The 25,639-nt window shown below is 39.9% G+C and overlaps 2 protein-coding genes across 4 annotated transcripts in view; both read right to left on the bottom strand.

Annotated features, from left to right (window-relative positions):
- Window positions 1-10,880, bottom strand: part of RIOX2 (ribosomal oxygenase 2) — a 56,322-nt gene extending 45,442 nt beyond the window's left edge. For 2 of the 3 annotated variants that reach the window (XR_014823569.1, XM_084989103.1), the window contains exon 1: window positions 10,637-10,880. The gene's annotated coding sequence lies outside the window, so the exon portion shown is untranslated. Of the gene's footprint in view, window positions 1-1,872; window positions 2,067-10,636 lie in introns of all 3 variants that reach the window. The other variant, XM_084989101.1, reaches the window with a different exon arrangement.
- The window catches only part of GABRR3 (gamma-aminobutyric acid type A receptor subunit rho3), a 48,958-nt gene that overhangs the window by 5,893 nt on the left and 17,426 nt on the right, over window positions 1-25,639 (bottom strand). The window contains exons 4-8 of the mRNA XM_021070697.2: window positions 21,331-21,554; window positions 17,552-17,634; window positions 16,463-16,603; window positions 10,637-10,789; window positions 1,873-2,066 (exon numbers count right to left, since the gene is read on the bottom strand). Coding sequence (XP_020926356.2) covers window positions 1,873-2,066; window positions 10,637-10,789; window positions 16,463-16,603; window positions 17,552-17,634; window positions 21,331-21,554 — 795 coding nt within the window. The remainder of the gene's footprint in view (window positions 1-1,872; window positions 2,067-10,636; window positions 10,790-16,462; window positions 16,604-17,551; window positions 17,635-21,330; window positions 21,555-25,639) is intronic.

The following is a 25,639-nucleotide window of genomic DNA, read 5'->3' as shown; positions in this document are numbered from 1 at the left end:
AAAAAAAAAAAAAAGAAAGACAAGAGAAGGAAAAAACCCAAAAGTCAAAAATAATTTTCAAAGTGAACAGTGCTTATTAAGTAAAAGAATATTTTCTGTGGTACAGAGAAGATGTGTACAACCTGATCAACCAAAAAAAAAAAAAAAAAAAAAAAAAACGAAATAGGTAGTGTGAACACGTGTTGTGTGGTGGGAGTTGGGGGTCGGGTGGGGGAGGTAGGGACATGTAGCTATCTGGGCAACAAAGAATAGAGAGGTGGGCCAAAATCACTTCAGTGCTTCTTTCTTGGATTAACCACTCCCCACATAAAAACAAAACAAGAAGAGCAGAGCTCTTTTCCTCATCACACATTTTTCTCTATCACCTTTCACTTCACAGATAATCCAAATCATTGCTATTCACAGTATAGCTATGGATCGGCAGCATCTGGGGCTTGTTAGAAATACAGACTCTCAGTTCCCACCCCAGACCCACTGAAGGAAAATCTTAACAAATCCCAGGTGACATGTACATGCCAATCACCGCACACTTGTCTAAAAGCTCCTGATTTTCTCACACCTGCATAGCCGTCACTGTGCGTATGTACATGACAAGTACACATACTTGAATGCTGTCCACAAAAGAAATGGAAGCATCTGCAATAAAACAAAATCAACTTCTCTTACAGCTTTGACTCAAAGGATATGAAATAGAAGAATGAAGTAGCATTACAGGAGATCAGAATTTCGATTGCAGCTCGGTTGGCTGTGGGTCTTTTGGCAGATTGCTTTACTTCACTAAAACTCTGCTGCTTCAGTTTAAAAATAGAGATAATAATCTCTGCAAGGCCTGCATCATGGAGCTGAAATGAGGGTTCAGTTTGAGAAGAGGATAGAAATGCTTTCACTAGAAGTATAAAAAATATCAAAGAATGTTTTGGGTGTGCGTAAATGCTCATGTAAGAATTTCTTAAACCAATGTGAATCTATCATATTGACATTATGCATATGTATATTATATATATGCACACATGTATATACCAAACAAATTAATCTGATCTGTTAGGTGTCTGAAGTAAAATATCCCCATTCTCATAATAACAGGAAACTGGTGCCCCAATACTTTGTGAAATGAAGGAGGTAGAGATGAATCTAGCCAGCCAGATTGACAAAACAATGTCACAAGAAACATGTGAGAACATTTAGAGCCCAGAAGGAACCTTATTCCCAGTATACTGTGAAAAGAATCTTCCTTTATGCTTTCCCACAGTCCTGAGTGACAAGAAAAGGAAAATAAATCCTTGCTCTTAGTGGAGAGCTATCATTTACTGGTTGAGAACACAGCCTTTGGAGTCAGGGAGCTCCAGGAGCAAATCCTGATTCCTCTTAAGCTGTGTGACCTTGGCCAAGTTACTCTGCATCTGCTCTTATTTCACTTCTATAAAATGAAGATGATAAAGTATTGATCTCTCGGGGTTACTTTGAGAATTAAATGACGTAATACATTAGGTGGGTAGCACAATGCTAATATGTAAGAAGCATTCATTACATGTTAGCTGTTATTATTATTATTGTCATCATCTACTTGAAAGGATGTGATTTGTACATCAACCCCTTCTTTTCAAGGGTTGGAGTCAGTGGAGTGGAGCACACTGAGAGAAATTCCTCACACAAAAATCTCCTGCAAAGGGGAATGAGGATGCTGAGGAAACCAGCCAGCCTGGAGCAGAGAGACTAAAATTCAACAGTGAATTGTCATCATCTCATAAACTTGCATCTTGCCAAGGCACCTGGACCTCTTCCAAGGGCTGCAGTGCTGTCAGGAGAGGGCCTAGATGAGGATAGTCTTTTTCACATTCCAAAAAAGATCCAATAGTCAAAGCAAGGCAGTACCTTCCCTGGCTTGAACTGTTTCCGCTCTTCCACTGTGGTAAGGTAGTTCACGGCCGCATACTCAATGACTGACAGGAAGACAAAGAGGGAGCTGACCCACAGGTACACGTCCACAGCCTTGATGTAGGACACCTGGGGCATGGAGGTGCTCACCCCGGAGAGGATGGTAGACATGGTCAGCACCGTGGTGATTCCTGCCGTTCAAGAATAGTGATAAGCTCAGTGACATAACCATTCCGTTCCAAGTTCTGGTGCTGGATGACACCAGGGGGCACATTTCCAGAATGATTTCTGGTGGTCAAAGGCACGTGGGGGTGTGGAATCCCTGTGTGTTAATCTAGTACATAGTTTGAGCCTAAGCAAGGAACTCTCTTGGATTTTTCTTTCCATTTCTTTCTCTCACCCTTAGCCCCACTGTCCACGATATTTCCTTCCCTCCCAATAGTCTTCATGGAGTCAGTTGTGTCTTTAAGGATCCATTGTGCCTTACCCTCAGTTGGGCCTCTTTTAACCACCCCAGAAAAGTAAATGTGTACTCTATTTTTAAAAATTCTTCTGAGAAAAAAATTCTAATGCCGTTTCTACTATGCTTCCCCATCGTTGCACAACTTTTACGGTTCATGAATTGTCATCATGTCTTTAATTTTTCATTTGTCAGGGAGTGATCTTTGGTAGCATTAAAGATTGCTGTCTCCATTTTCATATTGAATACTTACAAGCCATCATTATTGCTATCACTTTGTGCCTTGTTACTGAAACTACAGTTCAACTGAGATTCAGAACAGAAATGTGCAGTGGAGACCCAGCTCAGTCTATTTACTAAGCAACTGCTAAAGGCCAGGTACTTCCCTAGCCTTCCTTTCCCTTGTCTTCCATTATTCCCACTCCTTTCCTTCTTTTCCCTTTTTCCTCCCTTCCCACTCCCTTCCCCTTCCCTTCCCTTTCCTTCTCTTCATTTCCCTTCTTTAATCTCTGCCATGAGTGTCAGAGGTAATGAAATCAAGGTTCTGGGGGACAATGGAGAAGAAGTGACTGAGATTTCCTTAATAAAATGCCAGTCTTGGGGAGGGCTATTCTGCATCTAATTTCTCAGAGGGACACTGCAAGAATACTGCCTGGAGAGAAAGTATAGTATTGTAAATATTTGAAATGTACACTGGCTGGCATGGTTTTATTTCTTAACTTCCCACTAGGGAGGTGTAAATGGAATCCTTAATGATTTTTATAAGTTGTGAGGACATTTTAATATCAACAGACAGAGTCCCAAACAGTAGGATAAGCACTGTGATTTACTCCTAAATGTACAGACACAGCATGTGGACAGCTTTCACCCACACATTTCTACCTTTTCTACAAATTCCATAATTCTGCAAGGTTCTCATCTGAGGGAGGCCTATATCAAAGGCAATGACAACTCTATAGGGCTATTCAGTTTCAAATTAGGTTTTTCCTTTGGATGGTCAAGACCAAGGCAACTTGACAATTTGACAGTCACGATGGGAAGGCCAGGAATCATACCTTCACACTGATTTGAGCTCTAGAATAAAAAACCTAAAGGCCACTCCAGCTAATACCATCAATTGCAGGCCACTGGCTCACTGAGTCTCAGGTTTCCCCAACAATGATAATGTCAACAATGTGCATTGCAGCAGATGCTGTTTGCATTCCTTGCTACATAAACACGAAGTGTGAATTTTTTATTAATAGTGCAGGCGTCTGTTTAGCGGAAGCTGAGATTATTAAATAAAACTTACTTGCTTTTATTGAATGTTTACCCACCACAAACCTGGGTAAATATTAACCATGCATTGCAGAAAAGAAATATGAGTGGAGAGTGGCTAATCAACCCGAGTTTTGTCAGGGGCAGGAATGAAACCTTTCTCTCTGAGTGCAGAACCCATGCTTTTTTTCTTGCAAATGTGTGGCCTCTCATTCTGACCCTGTAAAGGGAATTTCCTTTTGTTTTTAATGTTATAAACCAATTTCTATATATGGAAAATCTTTGAGGACAGATGCTGTAAGTTTATTAAGTTATTTTGTATTTTTCAAGAGGCCAAAAGTCTTATTCTCTTCAGGATTTCAGTGGTAATACTGAATGAATCCTAAAAGAACATTTCTATTTTTTAGCTTACCACATTTTTTAAAAAATTTAAAAATGTTTTCTGTTATTGGTTTTCTAAGATATGGAAGCTAGAACTTGAATTTTTTTCAATGAACAGTAACATGGGGCTTAATGGACAAAATAAGGGTTTGGAAAAAAAATACAAATACATAATCTTGCCATGTATTTTAAATTGATGACTGTTGAGTCAATAAAAGGTAACTACATTATCTATATTTGTCAGAGAGCAATAAACTATCAGTCATTTTCTATAAAAGGGTGCTTAGTCCAACCAAATTGCAGTAACTTTATTTTTAAACCAGCATTCTAGATTTTCCTGTTTAAAAAGAAAAGAGAGAGAGACTGGGGAGAAGGGATTGTTCAGTTCAGGGATTAAAGGATGAGAAAACTGATATATAACTTCCTAAAGCAATAGAACTTGGAGTATTACAGCTACATTAAACACATTTATCACGCTTATTATGTCTTGAGCCACCCCTTAGAAATACATTAATCTTGACAAATCGTATTCCTTCCAAGCCCATTAAAGTTAACATCGCAATAAAGGGGTTCTGAATTATATGAAGGGACTGTTTGCCAAAGAAAGGCCCTGTGTTGGGATTAGTGAATTATCTTCCCACCTCTTCAAATTGTTATTCATAGTCCAGAAAACGTTGAGACAATATTTAGTGTGGCCCCTGGGTCTCACCTTCCCTGAACCTTACAGTTTCACCCATGTTAACTCTTAAGAACACGTATGGGATCCTAAGAGCCCTTCAGTTAGGGGAGAATTATTTATCTTTGTGTTTCATTGGCCATTTTTTTGCCATACATGATGGAGAGGTTCACTGGCCTTTGTGATAGCAGTAGGGCCTGCAGGCATTGCTCAGAAATATTGAGTCAGTTCACTCCTCCAGTAGCTATGTTGTGGGGCATTCTTTTGAAGGGATAGATATCTACATTCACCTTGAAATGAGTGAAAACATTTTCCCTGTAGGCCTAGGCAGAGTGAACATATTAAGTGATATGATGGAGAGGAAGATAGATTGGATATTCCAAAACAGCTCCAAGGCCAGAAAGTAGCAACCATTATCCCACAAAGGATGCCAGAGTCTGTTGCACAGAAGTTCTGACACCTTTTATGATAGTAAAATGAATAGTTCCTAAGTATTTACTTTTCCAGGTATTTGGCATATCCTCTGTTAGACATTTTTCTTTGTGAATGATGACATGCCTGAAAGCTTTTGTTGCCTTTCTCTGCTATGTCTGGTTTCTGATAAATGATTCCATGACTTCATACATTGTACATAAATGGCATACCCTATGGAGGAGATAGAAAGTGAGGCAGAATACTAACTCAGGTGGTCAGTGTAGGAGCATGGGCTTTGATGCCTTCTTCGATATGGCCATTGATTAACATTTGTGGCTTAAGGGCTCCAGGGAGTAACATCCCACAGGCTTTGTTTACTATAGGGAGTGTATCTCTACCCTAATGGTCATTAATCCCTAATCCCCTGTGACTCAGTTTATAAGAAGAGAAGGGCTAAGAAACTATGAGATTTACAGGACATTTCCACCGCTAAGAACCTATTGGACAAGGACTGATATAGGTAATTGAACAAGGCCAATAGGAGAAAACCACATCTTTCTGGACCCCATGTTGGTGCCCACCCCCATTTTTAAGAGATAAAAATTCCTATAGGACAATAGAGAATCGGGCTCTTCTCCCTCTCCCAGCAACCCTGGGAGCTATTTGCTTTCCTTTAATAAAGACTTTGCTTGCTTGCTGCCTGTGTGTTCACAGACTTCATTGTTCGACTGATGTGAACAAGAATCTGGATTCCGGTATCATCTTTTGGGGGCTCATCCTGGATCTGATCCAATACATCTACGCTCACAAGGTAAGTGGCAGAAGCTTGCACTTTCTACTTTTTTTTCAGTTTCATTTGCCACTAAAAGGAGGGTGAATGTATGAATGAGTGTGTGGCCAGAGATGGAATAGAGACGGAACAGAGACAGAGAAGAGTAACGAGGCAAACTTTCCTTCCCATTCCCCCACTCCGAAATCCCACCATGTACTCTAGCCTTTGTGAAGCATTTGGGAAATCACAGTTACTGTGTTTCTGAAGGTTAGCAATTGTTGAAAGGCATGTGAGAAACAAAAATTTTGTTTTTGTAAATTTTAAAGGGTGATAAAGTGTTTAAAGTAGCTGTCCCTAACCCTTTGAGGGTTCGAACATCCTTGAACAGCTTTATAATAGTCTCACTCTTCTATACCAAATGAATGGAAACACAGAATGGTCTTCTTTTTTTTGAGTGTGTGTGTCTTTTTGTCTTTTTAGGGCTGCACCAGCGGCATATGGATGTTCCCAGGCTAGGGGTCTAATTGGAGATGTTGCCACCAGCCTGTGCCAGAGCCACAGCAATGCCAGATCTGAGCCGTGTCTGCAACCTACACCACAGCTCACAGATCCTTAACCCACTGAGCCAGGCCAGGGATGGAACCCACAACATTATGGTTCCTACTGGGATTTGTTTCCACTATGCCATGATGGGAACTCCTATAATAGTCTTTTTAACTCATCCTACATTCCCAGTTATGTTAGCTGTTATCTTTTATGAGAAGTGCCTAATCACAATGGGTACTTCCATGTTGTTCAGCCTTTATTGTTCTGAAACGTAACAAATGTGGGAGAGTCTTCATCAGCAAATGATTCATCCTCAATCAGCAAATGAATCGACATGTGGAAGAGTCTTAAGGAACAATGAATCATCATTGTTTTCGTCTAGTAACTAAAATATTATAAACATGGTGGGCTAAATACTGGCAGTTTAACAACTTCGTATTGAACACAAAATATGTGCAGGACACTGTGCTAGTCACTGCAGGAACAAAAAAGATGGTGATAATGATCCTTGTCTTTAAGGAATTCATATTCTAATAGAGGAGACAAGAAGAGACTTCAACCCACCTCACATCTAAAGATGAAGCAGAACAAGCAGGTACCGTAGGAGATACAAAGTGCTATGTAATTCAAAGACGGGAGAGACCTATCTGCCTGGAACCATCTCTGACTGATGGTTTGAATTTGACAAAGAAAGACAGGTATGGAGGTTATTTTAGGCAGGTGAGAGTCAGAACAAACCTTAGAGGTGAGATAAGCAGATAGGCCTGAGAGCCTGTTTGAGAACACTAAATATTCAAATTATTTGAAGCTTAGAGTGTGTTGGGACAGGGGTATGGATGAAAATCTAGCAAATAAAAACATAGAACACAGTTTTATTTGAATTTCAGATAAACAAGAAATAATGTTTTAGTATCAGTACATTCCATGCAATATTTGGGATATACTTATAATAACACATTACTTGGTGCTTATCTAAAGTACAAGGTTAAGGAGTTCTCACTGTGGTGCAGTGGGTTAAGAATCCAACCACAGTGGCTCAGGTTGCTGTGGAGGTGTGGGTTTGATCCCTGGCCCTGGCCCAGCATAGAGGGTTAAAGGATCAGGCAGGTCACAGCTATGGTTTGGATTTTATCCCTGGCCCAGGAACTTTCATATACCATGGGCGTGGCCATTAAAAAAAAATATATATATATACAATGTAACCAGGTGTCCTTATTTTATCTGGCAACCTTGGATTCCAAGTTGAGTGTATTCGCTCCAATGGCATTTGGGATGAGAGTATTGTGATCACATTTGCATTTTAGTGACACTACTGAAACCGAGCAGGACCCTGTATCCTCCTGGACGTAGATGCACAGCACAGTTTCTTTGAGCTCCTCAGCAGAACTAAAGCCCCCAACAAATGGCTGTTAACTACTGGATGAAACTTTCTTGGAGTTCCCATTGTGGCACAGTGGAAATGAATTTGACTAGTAACCATGAGGTTGTAGGTTTGATCCCTGGCCTTGCTCAGTGGGTTAAGGATCCAGCGTTGCCATGAGCTGTGGTGTATGTAGGTGGCAGACGGCAGACGCAGCTTGGATCCTGCATTGCCATGGCTGTGGAATAGGCTGACAGCTGTGGCTCTGATTAGACCCCTAGCCTGGGAACTGCCATATGCCACGGGGTACAGACCTAAAAAGCAAAAATGAACAAAATAAAACAGAAAACATTCCTCATTCCAGAGAGAAGGTTACAGCTGGATAACCTGGAGAACCACAGAAGTTTATTGGAAAGACCCCCTGAGGCCATATTGAAGGAATATAGGCCCTGCACAAACCCTGATCCTTATCAGCAATCCCACCTTTAAACTATTGCTATTAAATCCTAACCAAATCCCCCTGGGTTGGGATACACAGTTTTTAAAGATATGAGCCCACTGTGTCTCCCTTTGCCCAGCAAAGCAATAAAGCTATTCTTATCTCCTTCACCCAAACTCTGACTCTGAGATTCAGTTCGGCATCAGGGCACAGAGGTCAGGTTTTGGCAACATCACCCTGGTAGTAGGGTTGAACAGGAGAAGGAAGAACAGGAGGTGAAATAAACAACTGTAAGGCCTCTAAGCCCAAACTACATCTTTGTGCAAAATAGTAAGAGGTGTCCGCTCCTCTGGAGGATGTCACCTCAAACCATGTCCCATGGAGTTTGGGCTGGATTTCTGCTCCCTACTCCCCACTGGGTGCACCAATAAATTAGGAGTTTAGGATTAACAGATAGACACTACTGTATATATAGAAGATAAGCAACAAGGACCCACTATTTAGCACAGGGAACTATATTCAATATCTTGTAATAAAACTATCAAGGAAGGGATTCTGAATCATTTTTCTGTATACCTGTAACTAACATAACATTGCAAATCAACAAAACTTCAATTAAAACATTCACAAAAACAGGAGTGCCCATCATGGCTCAGTGGTTAACAAATCCAACTAGGAACTATGAGGTTTCGGGTTTGATCCCTGGCCTTGCTTAGTGGGTTAAGGATCCGGTGTTGCCGTGAGCTGTGGTGTGGGTTGCAGATGCGGCTCGGATCCCGCGTTGCTGTGGCCGCTGGTGTAGGCCAGCGGCTACAGCTCTGATTGGACCCCTAGCCTGGGAACCTCCATGTGCCAAGGGAGCAGCCCTAGAAAAGGCAAAATAAATAAATAAATAAATAAAATAAAATAAATAAATAAATAAATAAATCACAAAAACAAAACAGTGGGCAAAGTATCTTCGAAAGAATTTGAGGGTGGTTGGGAAGTAAAAGCCTGAGAGGATAAGTGTTCTAGGAATACTGAAGTTCTCTACTTAAAAAGAGGAGGGGGACATTTCTGATTTAAATATTATTTGACATAAATCATCATAGCAATTTCTAAATCCTGAGGAATCAGATGTAGATGCAAGATGCACAGAATTTCAGGGGCGACTTAAACGCATTTCAGTCTTCTCCATTCACCCCAGCCTCCCCTGCACCAGCTTTTATTGCTGTCATTTTCAAAGTGTAAGCGCTGAGCAGTCAGCTTCAGGCATCCTATTGAAAATCATGTTCATAAACCTTTATAGACTGAATGCCTTTCTTGTTCGGTCTAGAGAGCTGGAAAGAGGCCTTTCAACTCCTCTGTGGGTCTAGACTGCCCTACTGCTGTACTGAGGTCAGGACCAGGCTTCTATGATGTGAAGGAACAGCCACAATATTTTAATTACACATTAAGATGGTATTTTTCCCTTTGAAAACATTCAAGCCTCAAATGCTTATGGACTGAAGCTTTTAATAGGGGAAAGAGGTGAACAAATTATTAATATTAATGATGATTTATGTCTTTCAAATGATCTTTTGAAGTATGCGTATAATTTGTGAACATTAAATTAGAAGTCACCCTTTCTGGAATGAATTGTGTGATAATTACAGTGATTGTGACCCACTTACAACAATCTTCTTTCTAGTAGAACATTACAGGTGAAAGAACAAAATCAGCCAAAACGAGAGAGTTCTGCCCTGAACCAGCCAAAAAGGGAAGTGGAATGATTCGGGTTCCCGTTAAGCAACATGTTATTGAAGTGCTTAGCTTGGCAGCTCCACTTTGTAGGGGCTCGATAACTGCTAAATGGGTCTGAAATTGTTCCCGAAAGTCTGTATGTGGGAGAGTGGCATATAACTAGCTAGACAGAGAAGATAATCACACCTGTTAACGAGGCTGGCAATGTCTCTCTAACCTGAAATCTTATCCATAAGCGTCATCATACCTAAAATTCCACTGTGGTTGCTTCCGATTCTGGCATTTAGGTTAAGCCCTAATTTCTAAATAACACTCATGTTTCTAAGATCAAGCAACCCCTTCTCCAAGAAATAATCTATTCAGGTACCAATAGTATGGTATGAATTAGTGTGAATTGAATTCTTCTGTAATATAAGGGTTTGTCAGAGAAATGAACTTGGGCAAGAGATAGGAAGATTTTCCTGAAAGGGAGAAGAGAGACATTTGTAAAGTGAGGCTGTTGTTGCTTCATCATTTTACCCTCTTCACCCTCTCTTTGGTCAGCTGGCATAGACGTCAGACCTAATGACTGCCCTGAGTTTGTCAACCCAGATACTGTATTACCTTGAGAGCACATCTGTAGCGATCCCTACTAAACCACCACTCTCTTTCCCTCTCCACTTACCACCATTTTTATCTACCTTCCCCAACATCTCTCCCATATTAACATTTCACAAAGGTGCAGAAAGACTTACCCAGGGAAACTCTTGCAGGAACAGCTCTTCGGTCAATCCAGAATGAAACCCAGGAAAGCATTACCATCAATATAGCTGGGAAATAAGTTTGCAGCACGAAGAAGAAAATATGCCTCCTTAGCACAAAGTTGATGAAGAGCCTATTGTACCAACCTAGGAGAAAAAGCCAAAGTTTTCATAGCACAGGTTTCCTCGGGGAACCCCCACACAGGAAGCAGTGAACCGACCTGCTTCTTGAGACTCTGTGCTCATAAGGAATGTAAAACTTAACACACTCACCTTTGTTTACCCAGCACTGGCACAGGACTCCTGGGCCTGGCACTCCACCCAAGTTTTGTTGAACTAACCCATACTGCAGTCTGTTTAATGATCTGACTGAAAGATTCTCCTTTAAGTTTCATACCTGCTGTTCAGAGATGAACTGTAATTATATTTTGAAGGATGGCCTTTAAAGACCTTTCTCCAAAATATATTGTGTTTGCAGTGTTTCTGCAGGTGAAAAAAATCTTTAGTACGTGACCGATGGCTGATGCAATGGCCAATAAACCATTTATTAGCTATAGCAAATGAAATGAAACATTTTATCTGGAGGAAAAGATTCACCATAGCCAGGTCATTGGATTTCAAGTTAGGCTCCAGACAGCTAGGGATTCAGAGAGGGCCTGGGAGAGGGAGTACCCATAAACCATTTTTATTATTTCAAAGTTTCACGGGCACCATTAACTTATCAATGATAAATCTGCCAAAAAGCAGCCAAATCATATTTCTTTGCCTCTTGTTGGAATTATACAAACTCATATTGGTAATATTATTTGATTCTCAGGTTTCCTTTTTCATATTGGCTACAAGGAAGCTTAAAGTCATATTTTGTACAATCTACATGGCTTCTCTGAGTGTCTTCTCTAATAACCATATATTATATTCTATATAATAACTTATCCTTTTTTTACATTTTTCTTTCTCACACATTTCTTTTTCTTTTCTTTTTTTTCTAAAGGGCTGCACCTGCAGCATATGGAAGTTCTCAGGCTAGGAGTCCAATCAGAGCTGCAGCTGCTGGCCTATGCCACAGCAATGCTAGATCTGAGCCTAGTCTGTGAACTACACTGCAGCTCGTGGCGATGCTGGATCCTTTAACCCACTGAGTGAGTCCAGGGATTAAACCCACATCCTCATGGATACTAGTTGGGTTCATTTCCACTGAGCCACAGCTTTTTTTCCTCATTATTATTATAATTTTTTGTCTTTTTAGGGCTCCACCTGTGGCAGATGGAAGTTCCCAGGCTAGGGGTTGAATTGGAGCTGTAGCAGCTGGCCTACGTCACAGCCACAGCAATGCCAGATCCGAGCCACATCTGTGACCTACACCACAGCTCATGGCAATGCTGGATCCTTAACCCACTGAGCCAGGCCAGGGATCGAACCTGTTTCCTCATGGATACTAGTCAGACTCATTTCCACTAAGCCTTGATGGGAACTCCATTTTTTTTACATTATTTTTGAAAGTAACTCAATGTCTTTATTACTCTTGTTAGAGCCCATTTCATTATGGTTTGCAATTGAGAATTTTGGTTATGGTTGTAGAGTGGAATAATAGCATCTCTGATGTTATAGCTCCATATAATTATTACGAGATTAAAAGAGATAAAGAAAAGCTGTGAAAGTACTTCATAAAGAAAGACAAGTTAGTGTATATGGTTTTAAGTCTTGAAATAAATTTATGTAGCGAGGTCCTTTTTTTTTTTTTTGGCTGTGCCTGTGGCGTGTGCACGTTCTCTGCATAGGAATCAAACCCCTACTTAAGCAGCACCAGAACACTGCAGTGACAATGCTAGATCCTTAACCCGCTGTACCACGAGGGAAGTCAGGAAGTTCCTTCTTTACTTATAACTTTCTGAATAATTTTTTTTTGGCAACCATGAAGGAGAAATATTATATTGTCCTGTGGTTCTTCTGGGAAGGGGAGCCCAGGGATAGTTTTGTTGTTGAAGCTGTAGCCAGGAAGAGCTCCATTTACCAACCAGGACAGATACTGCTGCTTTGGAAAGATGTGGAACCCTCACTTTGGGTAGTGCAATATATAGAGTCTGACTCCAGTTTTGATATTTGACTGCTGATAGCTCTCTAATACACTTCCCCTTCTGCTCCACACATGGGCAAGCTAGGAAGAAAGCCAGATGCTCCCTCCTTTGGCACTAGTGGGAAGATTAAACCATGCAAACACAGACTCATGGAAGGAAGTCTTCACCCCAGCCTTACTTTCTAACTACCATAAAACCCTAAGCCAGGTGCCCCTCCCTGTTCTCTCAAGGCACTTCCCTATCTGCTTGTATCCTCCCCTGTTCTCTCTCTAGAAAATCCCATTATGGAAGAAATAAATCTCTTTATACCCTTTTGGTATGCATGTGGCATCACCAATTTTGACCTGAGAACCAAATTTTGGGTGGAAGTTTCCATCCATCGCCATCAGGTTTCTGCACAGCAGAAATAAGGGGTGTTTATGAAAGAGAGAAAAGACTGGAGAGTTGGCATCAAGAAAATGGAAGAGATGTAGAGTAACTGGGGGGTCAGTCCAAGACAAGGATCAAGAAGGTTTTTACAAATGGAGACTGCCACCTTCAATGGCCTGTTGATGCTAAGGCTTCATTCTGCATTGAAAGAATAAAGGCAATGATGTTGATAAAAATGGTGAAAGTGATGGCTACTAGCTAGTATTTTTTAAGTATGGCAGACAATATTCTAAGTTAAATATGGCAGACAGTATTCCAACTTATTAAAATATGTTATGTATCCTCACAGTTCTATGAGGTAGAGCGTATTATAAAATTAGCTTAAAGATGAGAACTTGAAGCTGAGGGGGATTAAACAACTTGTCTAAGGTCAGATTTCTAATAAGTGGTAGAGCCAAGATTTGGACTCACATGGTGTCTCTCCAGAACTTGTACTTTTAGCCACTACTTTACGCTGCAACAAAGAATAATTGTTCAATGCATCCTGTTGGGGGAAGGAGTAATTTTTTTTCCTTCTAAATCAACAGTGCATGATTTTGAGGAGCACTGAAAGGGGTGAGGGGCAGAGGCCCTCACCTGCTTATTAATATTGGCAGGCATTGGGGAAGGCAATGCCAAGGGGAAAAGTGAGGACCTGGTGGTTCAGCTATCAAATGGAAACTAAAGTTCTATAACTATAATTATCCTTTTTCTATATAGCTTATTTTGGAGTGGTGGTTACAGTGGTTGTTTTAATGATAGGAATGAAGACAAAATATAAAATATTTTTGATGAAACTAATATGTTTAATCTGAGAAAAGTACTTGAATTTGACTCTCAGAAGACCATGTTTCATAATTTTTGGATAAAATGAGGCAGAACTATCACCTACGTATGACCTAAAATAAATTTATTAATGCCGATTTCTTTCTTTCTTTCTTTCTTTCTTTCTTTCTTTCTTTCTTTCTTTCTTTCTTTCTTTCTTTCTTTCTTCCCTCCCTCAGCATATGGAAGTTCCTACACCACAGCCACAGCAACTGGGGATCCAAGTTGCATATGCAACCTACCCCACAGCTCATGGCAATGCTGGATTCTTAACCCACTGAGCAAGGCCAGGGATTGAACCTGAGTCCTCATGGATTCTAGTTGGGCTTCTTATTGCTGAGCCACAACAGGAACTCCTATTAATGCTGATCTTTCTGACACCTCAGAAATGGTTGAATGAACTCAGATGTCATTACTGACTTGATATTTAAGTACTACTTTCAAAATGCTTATTATTGTTTTTATTTGTTTTGGATTTCATTTAATTTTTCTTATTAAAAATGTGCCTATTGTAACAAATTAAAAAATACAGAAGTGCTGAAATAAAATTGAAAATCTCCCCAATATCTATACTTACTTCTGAGTTATCTATTGTTAATCTTTCAAGACATTAAAAAACTATAAACTTTAAAAAAATAACAAATATTTATTTTTTACTTGTTTTTTTTGAACTTTATTATGAAAACCATGGATATTTAAACTTAATTCTTTTTTTTCATTTTTCTTAAAAAATTAAAATGTTGGAGTTTACACTGTGGTGCAAAAGGAACTCCCCAAATGGTATTTTATATGGGTTCTGCCATAAGTGACCCAGAATGCTAATAACCAGAGAAGAGGAGGCCACTTGTAACTTTAATCAACAGGGATCAAGAACAATTTCTAAAAAAGCCTTGGATAAATGTTGTCACACCAAAACATGTCTGTAAAGAGGCCCTGTATGTCTGTCATAGTAAAGAGTATATAACACAGGTCCAATTTGAATAGATTTTCTATTTTGAGCAAGATGCGCTTTATCGATTGATTCTGCTGCTGTTTATAGAATGCATATCATGCGCCAGGTAACTTTGAGGTGCTGGGGAGGAAACGAATGAGGCAGATAGATCAGGTCAGGCATTTAGACAATAAAGCAGTCAAATAGAGATGTATCTCAGGAAGTGGTTAGTGCTGCAAAGACAAATACAGGGAGGGATGGAGAGGAGGGAGGCCTGTTCTAGATAGGATGGCTAGGAACGCATTCTTTGAGATATGTGAACAAAGCCCAGAAGGAAATGAAGTTGGTCATGAAAAGATTGGGGAAAAACAGTCCAGGCAGAGAGAGGAAAAGGCCATGGCAGAAACACTGCAGATGGAATGAGACAGTATTTGAAGACAAGCAAGAAGTGGGGAGAGAAGGACAAGGTGGAGGAGGCAGGGGTGGATGGTGAGGTCAAAGCCTTAGGCAGAGACAGATCATTCAGGGCCTTTTAGATCATGGTGAGAAGCTTAAAGTTTCCATCAAATGGAAACTTTATGGAAAAAGACTGGAGGGTTTTAAACAGGAAAGAATTGTGGTTTTAATGTTTTCAAAAAAATACTGTCTACAGTATTAAGAGTGACTAAAGGGCCTGAGTGGAAGCAAGACATCTAGTTAGAGGTGGTTACATGAGGAAGACAGAAATGTGACAGATGGTCCCTGACCTAAGATGATTTGACTTATGGTTTTTTGTTTTTTGTTTTTTTTTTTCTTCTTAGGGCCAAACCTGTGGCATATGGAAGTTCCCAGGCTAGGGATCAAATCAGAACTGCAGCTGCTGGCCTATACCATAGCCATAGCAACATCAGATCTGAGCCACATCTGCAACTTACACCACAGCTCATGGCAATGCCAGATCCTCAACCTACTGAATGAAGCCAGGGATTGAACCTGCATCCTCATGGATACTAGTCAGGTTCATAACCAGTTGAGCCACAATGGGAACTCCTGACTTACGATTTTTTTGACTTTATGATGGTGTGAAAGTAATACAGATTCAGTTGAAACTGTCCTTCCAATTCTGAATTGTGATCTTTTCCCAGGCCAGCAATATTCTCTTGTGATGCTGGGCCTGTGATCGTGAAAATAAACAACTGATACAGTGACAACCATTCTGCACCCAGACAACCATTCTGTTTTCCCCTTCAGTACAACGTTTGATAAATGACAGGAGATAGTCTACACTGTATTATAAAATAGACTTGGTGGTAGATGATTTTGTCCAACAGTAGGCTCATGTAAGTGTTTTGAACACCTTTAAGGTGGGTTACACTAAGCTGTGATGGTCAGGAAGCTAGGTATATTAAACGCATTTTCACCTTTAATGGGTTTATTGGGAGGTAATACCATCTAAGTCAGGGAGGATCTGTATCGGAAAGGTGAAGGATGATATGACTGGCCAAACAGGATGCTTGTTTGGATTCAGATCTTTCCACATGAGCTTGGCAAACAGTATATGTTCAATAAATGCTGATATACTGTCCACATAAAATACTGTACCTGTGCTGCTATAGAAAGCAAATCCACTGGATGCACTGAATTCCTCAATGAAGAACTGAGACAGGGAGATATGGTCATCAGTGTTTAGGGACGTGTTTCCATGTTTCCAGTACAGCATTAGATCCTCCTCATTGTAGGCATCTAAGACAAGAAAATAACATACTCGTAATTAGAATAAGCTCTTGTAAGTTCCATGAGGTCTGGGAACATGTTTTATACAGTTCTGTATCCCCAGGGTCTGGTCCAATGTCATGGTTCTGAAATATATGTTTGCCAACAGACTAATAATACCCACACCTTCAAAAAGAAAAAAAAAAAAACCCTCCAAGAATTAGACCCTAATTACTGACACAGTCTAGAGGCTTTCTTGGGCCCACATGATGCATTTAAACTCTCCAAATAGCTGCTCCTATGGCTGTGCACTGTCATGTCACAGCACTGCCCATCACTCACAGGCCTGATGCTAAGTCTTGAGGGCCCTTAAGTTTTGTAGCTCTCTTGGATGAAATCCCAAAGTGAACTGGGCCTGTAAATTTTTTTTTTTCTAAAATCAAATACTGTTATAGTTTTTAATGGGTTTGGAGGGGGGAGTGTCTACATAGGAGACACTCATTGAGATCCCCAGCATTTTACCTCCAGTACAAAAAATTACAGTCAGCTTTTAAGATGTCATGTCAAAAATAGCTGGTGGGTCAAATGACAAGGCTTTGATTAGGGGGTCTCTGTCTAGAGTTGGGTTTTTCTGGAGAGCCCAAGCTCCTTAATGAGAGATTGGGATTCATACAGGAACATAAATAGCAGAGTTTTCCAAATTCATTAGTCTACTTTAGTAACACTAGCAAGAATACACCTTTTTTAGGGAGCTGTTCCTTTAAAATCATTGTGGAAACTGCAGAATATATAGTTTAATTTTTTTCATTAAATATTTTTCTCTCATTTGGGAGACAACTTGCCATCATTCTTAGTAACAAACAATTTTGGATAAATATATTTAACTTATGTAAAGATGTTCAAATGCTTGTTAATATGCAAGCATGTGATAATATGTTCCAACCATGCATACTCAAGCCATCAAGAAGTAAGACTTACAGCTTTCCAGTTCAAGGGAACAATTTTGAGTGTCAAGAGGAAACCTGCTGAAATCCATAAAGCACATGGCTGAAACAGTTATCCTATAAAAAGAGCGAGAAAAAGGAAACTGCAGATTGTTTAACCAAATGGCCAAATGAGCAATGCAGCATTGAAGCTCTCTTACACTGTGCCTGTTTTGTGTAGAGTTTTAAGAATAATGTGAAACAGGCATTACCATTTTCTACCCAAGTAACCTTAAGGAAGCAAACCCAGGAAGGGGGGTGATTTGCTTAAGACACAGAGTTAACGAGTGAATTCCTGCTGTAATAATTGCTTCTGATCTCACCATTTTCCTGATCAGCTTCCTCTGTATTTTCTGGCTCAGATGTTTTCAGAAAAACACACTTCAAAGTGAGAAGACTTTTAAGTAGTTTTAAATATTTTCTGCCTTTTGGAAGATCCAAACTTAAAGTTTCCAGTAATAACGAACTGGAATGGTAGTAATAAAAAACTCTGGATAAAGAGGTTTCTTTCACAAAGCAAGTTTACCTGAGGAAATTATCTTTCCAGGAGTAAGGGGAAAGCCTAGGGCATTTTCAGTTATAGATCTATGTGCTCAATGTGTAATTCAGGTACTGTTAACTCAAAAAGTTTGCATACTGATGAGGACAGTTTTTTTTTTCGTCCAAATTTTATGTTCTCCTAGATTTTCCTGGCTTCAAGCAGAGGCTGCTGTACTATGGTTCCGCCTCAAAGTAGGAAACTTGGTACCCAAGATCAGAGGTTTATAAAAGCCCCCTGAGCAAGTCTGCAAAAACCAAAGACAACAGCTGCTTCTACCCGTGGTGTCCTCAAGTTAATCAAAGTAGAACCATTGTATCTGCTGTGGGCTGAATCAATAGTCATGCAGCAAAAGGCCAAACCAGGGAGGTGTCTGGATGACTCTGTGTCACAAAACATACTCATTTTGGCATCTTCCTGGTACTTTAAATCTGAAAAGGACTTTTGAAGTCTTTGAGTTCACCCTTTTAAGAGTACACATGAATAAATTAACAACCAAGGAGATTAGGTAGGCACTGCTAAAAAAAAAAACTTATTCATGAGGCTTGTTAAAGAATGCTAAGACTGACTCTATTTAGAAGGACTACTATAATTTTTTAATAGGGAAGAGAGAGTGGGCTCAATTCCAAATATAACAAGTGGGAATTTATAGCAAAGGAACAGGGGGTGGGTGGGGGGTGTCACTGGATGGAAAATTACCAAGAGGAAACATCAGAGGTCAGGGATTCCAGCTAAATGGACGTAGCAGGATTCTTGCTGAAGGCGGGGTGGGGGTGATCAGATGTCAGCTGGAGGTTGGGGGGTGGGTAGTGGATGAGGAACCTCATCAGATAGGGAGGCTGACAAGATATGGAGAATAGGTGATTCTGATTAAATCAACTTAGCCCAGACAAACAAGGACGCTCAAAATCAGAGCCTGGGTGAGAAGAGAGTTCAGAGGAGACTGAGTATAATTTGGTCAGGAGAAAATCTTTATCAGTAGGTGGTGTCAGAATCAAGCCTGAAATCAGGTGACCTGGCTCCAGGCTTGGACTGGCTTTGCTGTCAGTTGAACTAGCTGTGCAGACAATTTTGAGCCCTTCTCTGTTTGGGGCTCTCCAGGACCAATTTCAGTTTCACAGGAAGGACGTATAACGCATCAAAGCTGTTATACTAACTGTTAATGGTTTGTTGCAATGAAAGGATACCAGCTAAAATCAGCAGTGAAATAAGGTGCATGGGGCAGGTTCCAGCAGAGACCCAGGAGCAGATTTCCAATTGTCTTGCTGTAGTGGAGGTATATGGGCAGAGCTTATTTCTAGTGATGGTGTGTGACAACATGCAGGGAGTACTGCCAAGCATGGAAGTGACACGAGCTTTGGGGTCCAAATTATTAGTTGTGAGTTGGTCCCACAGTTCTCGCTGAGCTTCCCTAGTCTTCAGCTCCTCCAGAGGTCAAGTTGATACTATGTGGCTCAAGGCCTTCGGTAAACAAAGACACGCTTATCAAACAGGATATTCCAAGGGTTTGTAGGTTATTTCCCAGGAACCAGACAGGAGCCAAATCTTTCTCTGGAATGTGCAGGGTAAGGACAATCCACTGAATTAATTCTTTAGTGGATATCCCTTCATCAAAATAATTAAGTTAACACAGGTGATTCCTTGGCCAGATGGTGCTTTTGGGTTTCTGATTCCTAGTAAGGCTTAAGTTTAGTGCTTATTGGAGTCCTATGCTACTTTTGATTTAAACATCCTATGAAAATTTCTTTTAACTGCATTAAAAAAAAAACACTGACAGCATTTATAAAATGGCTGGTAACAGCACCTTTGTATTGAAGTGAGCAGGGTGTTTTTTTTTGTTTTTTGTTTTTTGTTTTTTTTTGCCTTTTTTTGGCTATTTCTTGGGCCACTCCCGCGGCATATGGAGATTCCCAGACTAGGGGTCTAATCGGAGCTGTAGCCACCGGCCTACGCCAGAGCCACAGCAACGCTGGATCCAAGCTGCGTCTGCAACCTACACCACAGCTCACGGCATTGCCGCCGGATCCTTAACCCACTGAGCAAGGGCAGGGACCGAACCCGCAACCTCATGGTTCCTAGTCGGATTCGTTAACCACTGCACCACGATGGGAACTCCAGCAGGGTGTTTTTAAATGAACAAAAATAATCTATTGGTTTCTTTTTTTCCACTGTAACAAATTACCATAATCTTGGTGGCTTAAGACAACAGAAATTTATTCTCTCCACAGTTCTGGAGGCCAGAAGTCTGAAATTAATATTACTGGAGTGAAATTAAGGTGTCAGAAGGGCCCCACTCTCTCTAGAGGCTCTGAGGGGGAAATTCATTCCTTGCCTCTTAGCCACTGGCTGTTGCCCGCCTTCCTGGGCTGGTGATTGATCACTCTAGACTCTGTCTTCAAGGTCACACTGCCTTCTACTCTTCCATGTGTGTCAAATCCTTCCTTCACCTTTCTCTTACAAGGATACTTATGTTGCATTTTGGTCCCAGCCAGATAATCCAGAAAAATTTCCCTATCTCAAGACCTTTAATTGAATCATATCTGCAAAGATTTTTTTCCCCCCAAATAAGTTAACCATCACAGTTTCCAGGGTTTAGGAGATGGATATCTTTTGGGGAACTTTTTTTTTTTTTTTTCCCAGTTTACCACTTAATCTTTCTATGATTTCTAGGACATTAAAAAAAAAAAGAATTTCTTAGATTTACCAAATATTTTTTAGATTACCTATGATAAGCCACTCAGTAGGCACTGGACTCATTAGGCTAAAAGAATGTATGGTATATTAAGTGTAGAGGGCCATTACAGCATAGTTTCAGAACAAATGCTTTAAATTAAAAAATTTTTTCATTTTCAAAATTTTTCAAATGAATAAATTAGGGATGGTGACTCTCCCTTCCTGTAAAAAATGAAGGATATAGTTAACAGAATTACTTAGTTAATCCAAGAGTTGGTGACGAGGAAAAGCAATTTTGTGTAGCTATAAAATTGTAGGCTAGACTCTTAAGGCTTTCCATAATTCAGCTCTACCCTGTCCAACCTCATTTCCTATCATTCTCCAACATATGCCCAGAGTGGATACAGTTAAACTTTAAAACCTAGAAGTTAGGACCAAGAAAAATCACACATTCTGCTTGTGCGCCAAGCTCCAGCATTCCTAAATACAGCACTATTGTGAATTTAGCCTGAAGTGAGACCCACTAACTTTGGTGTGGATGGCGTGGTGTAAGGCAGCCTCACCTGACACTGAAGAGGACGTTTCCATCAGGGTGTACACGCAGCATGATGTTCTCCACAGTTGTATCGTGGATGAAGGATCTTTTAGAATGGACAAAAAAGATATCAGGCACCCAAATCTTTTTGATTAATCTGTGGTCAAAGGTCATGCTTTTGTTGGTTTTGCTAGGAAAGGAGAGCCTTTCATCTTTCCAATAATGCCTGAGATAAAAAGTCATTGTAAAGTCCTAGGCAGAGAGAAAAAGAGACAAGTCAAAGCCAGCAGGAATACAGTTTAGGATGACCCACTGATACTTTAGTCTTGACTGGTTTCTGTGGGTGTTAATGACCTATACCTGGATGGCTTATATTCTATTTTCAGGTAGATTTAGAATAAAGCTACAGAGCTTCAGCCACGGAATGAACTATCCCTCACTTGGACTCTGGTGAATGTTGGGAGTTTTTGAAAACTATCAGGTATTCAAATTGGTGAAGGGAGACAGGTTATAACTGTGTGGCATGTCCACCTAAGCACTCGGGTAAATCGCTTGACGAGAACACAGAAGATAGGGACCTGAAACTCCATGGCCCAGTATTTTCATTTGATTTTTTTCTCATTGTAAATAAATAGTCCTTTATAATTGCTTCTGTATCCATAAATTTATAGTATTTTTGATAAAGAAGTCCTCCTCAAGTGGAAGAAACTACAGTCCCACAAAAACCTGGACACAGCATTTATTGGAGCTGTTAGTGGAAACATGTTGTCAGAGGTCCTGAGAAAGAGACAATGAGCTCCCTCAGCTTGAGAGACAGAAAGAATACCAGGAAATGGTGGTGCTGGAATTCTAGTGTGCAAAAGAATTACCTGTCAACTTGGTAAAACGGCACATTCCCCAGAAGCTAGTTCCCAGAGATTCTGATCTGGTAAGGCTCAGGAATTTGAATTCTTAACATGCAGTCCAGTTGTGAGGAGGTAAAGATGGGGGGGGGGGAACTGTATTAACACTATTTTAGCAGAAAAGAAATTGATTGGTCAAAAATTTGAGTTTTATTTGGCTCTCAGACACTGCATTTAATGTTTTGTTTGAACAGAAATTCTACTATCTTCATTCAAGTCACTAGGTGTAGGCAATGATCATGTGTTTCACCTTTCCCAGTTGCTTCTTACTATCATTTATTTCCCAACAATACTCAGATTTTTCTCTTTCTTTCTCTCTTTCTCTCCTTCCTTCCTCTTTCTTTCTTTCTTTCTTTCTTTCTTTCTTTCTTTCTTTCTTTCTTTCTTTCTTTCTTTCTTTCTTTCTTTCTTTCTTTCTTTCTTTCTCTCCTTCCTTCCTCTTTCTTTCTTTCTCTTTCCTTTCTGCTTTTTAGGCCACACCCATGGCATATGGAATTTCCCAGGCTAGGGGTTGAATTGGAGCTATAGTCACCAGCCTATGCCAGAGCCACAGCAACGGGGGATCCGAGCTGTGTCCGAAACCTACACCATAGCTCACAGCAACGCCAGATCCTTAACCCACTGAGTGAGGCCAGGGATTGAACCCGCAACCTCATGGTTCCTAGTCGGATTCGTTTCCACCGTGCCATGACGGGAACTCCCAGATTTTTCTTGAATGAACACATATAACAGAACTTTGACATTTATTGCATAAACGGAAGACAAATCTGAATAAACCATAAATAAGTCATCAAATAGTGAGGAGTTCATTTGTTTTTCTTAGGATCAGATAGCAGTACATTGTATTATTGCTCTGGGTGAATCTGGGAGCACCAGCCATGTGTAATTTTGGATTAGGGTGAGGGTGAATAAATAGAATGATTCGTTCATTACCATCATGCTACTCCATAGGGAATTGCGTGAGTTACGGCATGGGTTGGTTTACTAAGCATATGTTAAGAATTAGATACCCAGTTTCCCTAGGCAAACACTGAGCCCATAAAGTCAAAAGGCAGACAGTGGCACATGTATGAAACATCAGCTTCGCCACTAGTTGGCATTATCATGAAAAGCAAGGACTAGTTGAAGGAGTCACTATAAATGAAAAGATTATTTGATTTTTCAATATAAGTAATTTATATCTTCCAGTTCTTGCTTCCTTATGAGATCTCTATTCTCTCATCTTTGTGGTATTTGCATATTAAAACAATATATAGAATATAAGTTTCAAAACTTAATTCTATGGCAAACACTATGTATAAGCTACAGTTGATATATATAAAATAACTTATTCCAAAAAGTATTCCAGGGCAATTTTTTTTTTTTGTCATTTTAGGGCTGCACCTGTAGCATATGGAAGTTCCCAGGCTAAGGGTCTAATCCCAGCTGGAGCTGCTCGCCTACACCAGAGCTCATGGCAATGCTGGATCCTTAACCCACTGAGCAAGGCCAGGGTTGTAACCCGAGTCCTCATGGATGCTAGTCAGGTTCATTAACTGCTGAGCTATGACAGGAACTCCTCCTAGGGCAATTTTTTTAAATTTCACAAGAATACACCCATAATAGATTCCAGAAAAGGCACTGAAATGCTGGGATTAATGTACATGACAATGTACATGAATTGACTAGATTAGATAAACAATAGACTGAATCTTTCTGGATGGAAAATGGAGTTTGGAATGAAAATAATTCATATCCTCTCTATTCATGGAAGAGGTATTCCCGGTTTTATTTTTAACACCCCTCCCCACCTCCCACAAAAACCAAGCTTCCATATTTAAGGTAGAAAATGAAGGTCAATAAGCATGTGGTTAAAGGTTGCAACCTCAAATGACTCCCAGAACTAGGACCACTCAGGAAACATCAATGAATGCAAAGCAGGATAAATTTAAGAGGAAAGCCAGTTTCCAGGGCAAACTGAAGGGCATGGACCCCATCAGATGGCATTCATACACTGTCTAATACTTTCGGGAGAGGTAGGAAAAAAACCCCTAAAATTCAAACCAAATACAAAATTGATACCACAACCAAAATCAAAACTTATTGAAAGCTGCCTCTTACCAGTAAATACTTGTTAGGGTCCTTGTTATTAGTATTTGTGCATGGCGCAGTGTTGACAGGAAATGAAAGAAATACAACTACAGATGATGATAGAAAACACAATACAACTGAAGAGAACAAAATTAGAGGGCAAGGTGATTCAAATATAAGAATATATATCAATTAGTTAAGAACAAGGAAAGGGACATTGAAAGTTGGAAATTATAAAGCACTTTTTATTTGGTATAGAAAAATATACTAAAGGGGGCTACACGAAGCTCTGAGACATTAACAAATTAACAGAATATGAGCAGAGCTTGTGCATGTGAGTTAGCTGTGGCTATGACTATTTCTTAAAGCACCTGAAAAAAAAAACCCTTAAAAGTACTTAAATGAAACACAACTCTGGTAAATTATGTAGACATGGTAGTTCTAGAGTAGGAGTAGAGAAAGTAAAATGGAAAAATTACGGTAGGGGATACTAACATATAAAAACAGTTAAATGGCAAAAACTGGGTTAGGGGAAGGAGAAAGAAGAAACAAAAAAGCAAGGTGTGTAAAATGGCAAATAAAGCAGTAGAAGGCTAAAAGGAAGGTTGAAGATAGTAACAATTGATCAGTTTAAAGTTTTAGGGACAGTGGTTTGCACATAATACTCCATGAAAATGGCAGATTTTATTCCATTGCAAAATAAAGTAAGGCAGTCTCTTCTAGGTTTCTAGAAAATATAAGGGAAAGGACAAAATTTTCTTAATTAAAAATTTTAGTCCCATGAGTTTTTGTTAGTAGATGAAAACTATTACATTTAGAACAGATAAGCCATGAGGTCCTGTTGTATAGCAAGGGAACTATATTCAGTCTCTTGGGGTAGAACATGGCAGATGATAATATAAAAAAGGGAATGTGTGTATATATGTGTGCAACTGGGTCACTTTGCTGCACAGAAGAAATTGGCACAACATTGTAAATCAACTATACTTTAATAATTATTTTTTAGTCCCAAGAAGTTTTAAAAATCCTTTGTCCTCTGCTATTGTTTGTCTACAGATAAGCAAAGTTAGTATTCATTGAAAAATTTGGAAGCATTCTATCAGGTTGTCATCCATAATTTTGTGGGTAAGGACTTTTGGTTATGATTTCATATTTCACATATATTATGATCACTCTTTATTCTTGTCCAGTTGTTTCTGGTTTATGTCACATGGCTAAGTACACACGTCCTACAGTGCTCTACCACTGTAAAGCCATTAGAAGGAAAAGAGAAGAAAGGAAAGTGATGAACATTGGAACCAGGGGCAGAGAGCAGTGGATGGAAGAGAATAACACAACTTCAACTTTATTAAGCAAAGGATAAAA

This window comes from Sus scrofa, chromosome 13 (assembly GCF_054392235.1).
Source record: "Sus scrofa isolate SSC_HxYL_T2T_F1_AM1 chromosome 13, Sscrofa_HxYL_maternal_Yorkshire_Landrace_v2.0, whole genome shotgun sequence".
Classification (NCBI taxonomy): Eukaryota; Metazoa; Chordata; class Mammalia; order Artiodactyla; family Suidae; genus Sus; species Sus scrofa.
Note: the sequence above shows the minus strand (reverse complement) of the source record. Positions and strands in the feature narration are given on the sequence as shown.